The 3,833-nt window shown below is 49.9% G+C and overlaps 1 protein-coding gene across 1 annotated transcript; it reads right to left on the bottom strand.

Annotated features, from left to right (window-relative positions):
• Nucleotides 1-966: 966 nt before the first annotated feature.
• Nucleotides 967-3,398, bottom strand: LOC120680284 (probable 2-oxoglutarate-dependent dioxygenase SLC1). The gene is made up of 2 exons (XM_039961902.1): nt 2,342-3,398; nt 967-1,490 (listed from the first exon to the last, which is right to left on the bottom strand). The coding sequence occupies exons 1-2, from the start codon at nt 3,293-3,295 to the stop codon at nt 1,179-1,181; spliced, it is 1,266 nt and encodes a 421-aa protein (XP_039817836.1). The 5' UTR covers nt 3,296-3,398; the 3' UTR covers nt 967-1,178.
• Nucleotides 3,399-3,833: the final 435 nt, after the last annotated feature.

Genomic DNA, 3,833 nt, shown 5'->3' with positions numbered 1-3,833 from the left:
ATCTCTCTGGTCAATAATACAGTGCTTGCACCAATGCTTTTCTTGATACCATCGGTTAAACTGGTGTTGAAGCTGATTTTTGATCCTCAAAACATGCTCTCTGAGTAATGGTTTATATGGTGAATAGACCAATGCATGTTCTTTAGGCATCGGTTCAACCGGTGCAGCAGAGATTTTTTCACATGATTCTATCTGCATGGTAGAATTAGGCCGAGGCCTAGCCATCGGTTCATCCGATGCCCTTCGGTTGCACCGACGCCTGGGCGTCGGTTTAACCGGTGCTGCTAATTTTGTTGTTTTCTGCTGAATTGATTTGGAGTTGATTCCTTCTTCGAGTTTTTGATCCTTCAAGTGTTTTCTTGAATTCTTTGAGCTGTCATGAGCTGAGTTTGAGCAAGTGTGCGAGATTTCTAGAGCCAACTCGATTTGAATCAAGCTACTAACTCAAGAACCCCTCTTAATAGTATGGTCAAGAACTAAAATTTGTAAAACCTTAACTAAATCAAGTGTCCTTCATCTCCTTGTGACACTCGGCAACAGAAAGGTCCTTAAACTTTAAAACGAGTCTTTGGCACGCATGATTTGTTTGAACTGAGGGGTCTCCTTTCACATTTCATATGAGACATAAAAGGTAATTGATTTTTTCTTCAAAACACACGTTAGTCGCATACGGTTGTCACTAATCACCGAAACTTACCTTATGCACCTATGGGCCTAGATGCGCTTCACTCATTGGTCAGTTAATCTCCATATGCTTTATATTTCATCTAGAGTTCTCAAAAAGGTCAAATTACATTTGAAAATAAAGGTCAATATATAGAAGGAGATTTAATTCGCCCATTTTAGACATTCAAAATGCATGTGTACGTATATATATGTCGGGAATAAACGCAAGCATACATACATGCATGCATGTATCGCATCGATCTGGTAGGATTTGGATCGATGCACATATACTAGTTTTGCTAGCTTCATCCAATATAATAATCCATTATATTCCCTCTCAATAATACACATGCATGCAACGTAACCGATCGACCGCTGGGATTGAAGAGCGGTCAATGCTTGCCGATCGATCGATGATGAACCAAGTATATATTAGCTAGCTACTAATTTTATTTGAGCTAGCTGCTATTAATTAACTATATATGGGCCGGGCATGCATGGTATGGTAGCAGCTAGTTAGAAGGACGAAGAATTGAAGCAGCAGCGCAATGGTCATGGTCATGGTCATGGTCATGGAGGAGCATCCTTGACTGGAGGAAGGTCTTGTCCTTGCCGTCGGCGGAAGCCAGGTAGGCCAGGAAGGTGGCGAAGTCCGTGTCCATGTACCGCCGCGGCTTGCCGGCCGCCTCGTCCACCAGCTCCGGCGCCGGCCCCACCACCCTCTCCGCCGGCAGGCTGTGGAACGACGCCACCGACATGCGCGGCCGCGTCGAGTTCACCCGCACACGGTGAAGGACGCTCTTGTACGCGCCGTTGCTCAAGATCTGCAATAGTAGTACATGCATTTTAATTAGTATTTCATTCATCGCTAGCTACCTACCTTAGCTAATGTAGCAATTAATTCGCTCTTTTCGGCTGGCTGTGGCTGGTAGCTGGTGGTGCTGATTTGTTGTAAAGAAAAAATATTGCTGGCTGGCTGGCTGACTGGTTGTTGGTGGCTGATGCTGATTTAGTGTGAAGCCAGCTGAACAAAGCGATGCTGTAAATTAATTAAAGTAGCTAGCTAGGGCCAGCTCATCACTGTGCATGGTTTGACTTGCAATTCTGGCCTCATCAATCACTAACTAAACTACATATAGTAGTACAAGGTCTTAAATCGTAATTACTCCGCTATTAGCTACCTAGCTTGCGACATGATGCACGGTCTACACACAACTTTTTTTTGCATTTGACTAGTTCGTGATGGATTTGACGGTCGTCTTTCTCTGTTCTACTAGTATATACTATGTGTACGTGTCCATTTATATTGCGAGGCTCAAAAGTCAAAGCTGCTAAATTGAATTAAACGAAGCCAGCCAGCTTGTTGCCACCGATCACGTACACATGAGACTACATCAACGAGGCTAAAAATGCAAGAAGGTATATTCTTTATTCAAAATGCATTCACCCTGCGTAGTCAATTGCAACTGGGAGAACAAACACCAATTATTCCAACTATACGGAATTGATTGTAACTGGGCACGAATCAGTTGCAACTGGACACATAGCTAGTGCAGTCGATCCATCAAATCTCGATCGTAAACTGTTCGTAATAAATAGTATATTATTAGTGCGCATGCATAGTGTTTAATTTGTACTAGTAGTGCCAGCTAGCAGGGTATAGTACCGTACGTACCTCTAGGTGGTCGCCGACGTTGACGACGAAGGCGCCCGGGATTGGGTCGACGGTGAGCCAGCGTCCGGCGTGCATGACCTGGAGGCCCTCCACGTGGTCCTGCAGGACCAAGGTGAAGAGGCCGTAGTCCGAGTGCGCCGGCATCCCCAGCGTGAGCTCCGGCTGCGGGCACGCCGGGTAGCAGTTGACCGTCATCATGTGCGACGACGCCGCCGCCAGCTCCCCCAGCACGCCGGCAGCAGCAGCCATGCCCAGCAGGGCCTGCAGCGCCGCCTCCATGAGCTCCATGAACAGGCCGTGGCTCGCCGCCGCGTACCTGGACGCCACGTCCCTCAGGTCCGTGGGCTCCCGGGGCCACGACGCCACGACGTCGCGCAGCGGGTGGCACGCGAGCTTGAGGAAGTCGCGCCAGCAGAGCACGGCGTCCTTGGCCTGGTTGAAGCTGGTGCCGTAGCGCACGGCGGCGCGCACGTCCGGCGACATGTAGCGCGCCCGCTCCGGCAGCGGCAGCTCGAAGAAGCGCCGCGCCACGTCCAGCATCCCGGCGATCACGTCGCCGTCCACCCCGTGGTTCACCACCTGGAAGAATCCGTAGCCTCGGCAGGCGGCGTCGAGCGTCTGGAGCACGGCGGCGCGCTGGGAGGGGTCGCGGAGGCGGGCGAGGTCGACGACGGGGAGCTTGACCTTGACGACGCTGGTGGTGGTGGTGGCCAGGCCATCATGGCCAGCACCAGCATCGGGGCGGTCGGGTGCGGGCAGGACGTACCTGTCGGGCAGCCTGGTAATGCCGCTGTCGGAGAGGTGCCGCACGCCTTTCATCAGCAGGATACTACTGTACGATTCCTGCTGCTGCTCGGCCTTGGCTTCTTCTTCCACTTCCATGGTGGCTTGCTGCAGCTGGGCGCTGGTGGCCAAGTCAACGACCGCCGCCATTGGCGCCGCAACCAAGCTCATATATACTACTAGTAGCTAGCTGCTAGTAAGTAACCTAGCTGTGCTTGAAGAGAACAAGTGTTGATCAGGTAACAGCGAGGTAATTGAGCTAGCTAGAGATGGATTGGTGCAAATGGCCTGGTGAGATGGAGCTGCTATTTATAGGAGGGACGGATCAGACAAGCTACATGAAGGCGACCGCTCTGAACGAAACCGGACATGGTTTCGCTTCAACTCTCCAACGAGCGGTTTTGCAGGCTGCAATGCAGGTTGACTAGTCAAATCCATCATTGCCTGCAGTGCATGCGACCTAGTATAGCATCAATGCAAAACAGAGGCTAGCTACCTGCCACGTCAGACGACTGGGTGTTGGGTGACACGTGGACGTGCGTGCGTGCGCCTTGACCTTGCCTCTCTTGCCAATTCTCCACAGGTGCAATGTATATGGACTATATACTAGATAAAATAATTATTATTTTATTTCTATTACCAGCAGATCAGATATAAGGTGCTGACTCAATTATATTGGATATATATATATATATATATTGTGTCACAA

This window comes from Panicum virgatum, chromosome 6N, assembly GCF_016808335.1.
Source record: "Panicum virgatum strain AP13 chromosome 6N, P.virgatum_v5, whole genome shotgun sequence".
NCBI lineage: Eukaryota > Viridiplantae > Streptophyta > Magnoliopsida > Poales > Poaceae > Panicum > Panicum virgatum.
Note: the sequence above shows the minus strand (reverse complement) of the source record. Positions and strands in the feature narration are given on the sequence as shown.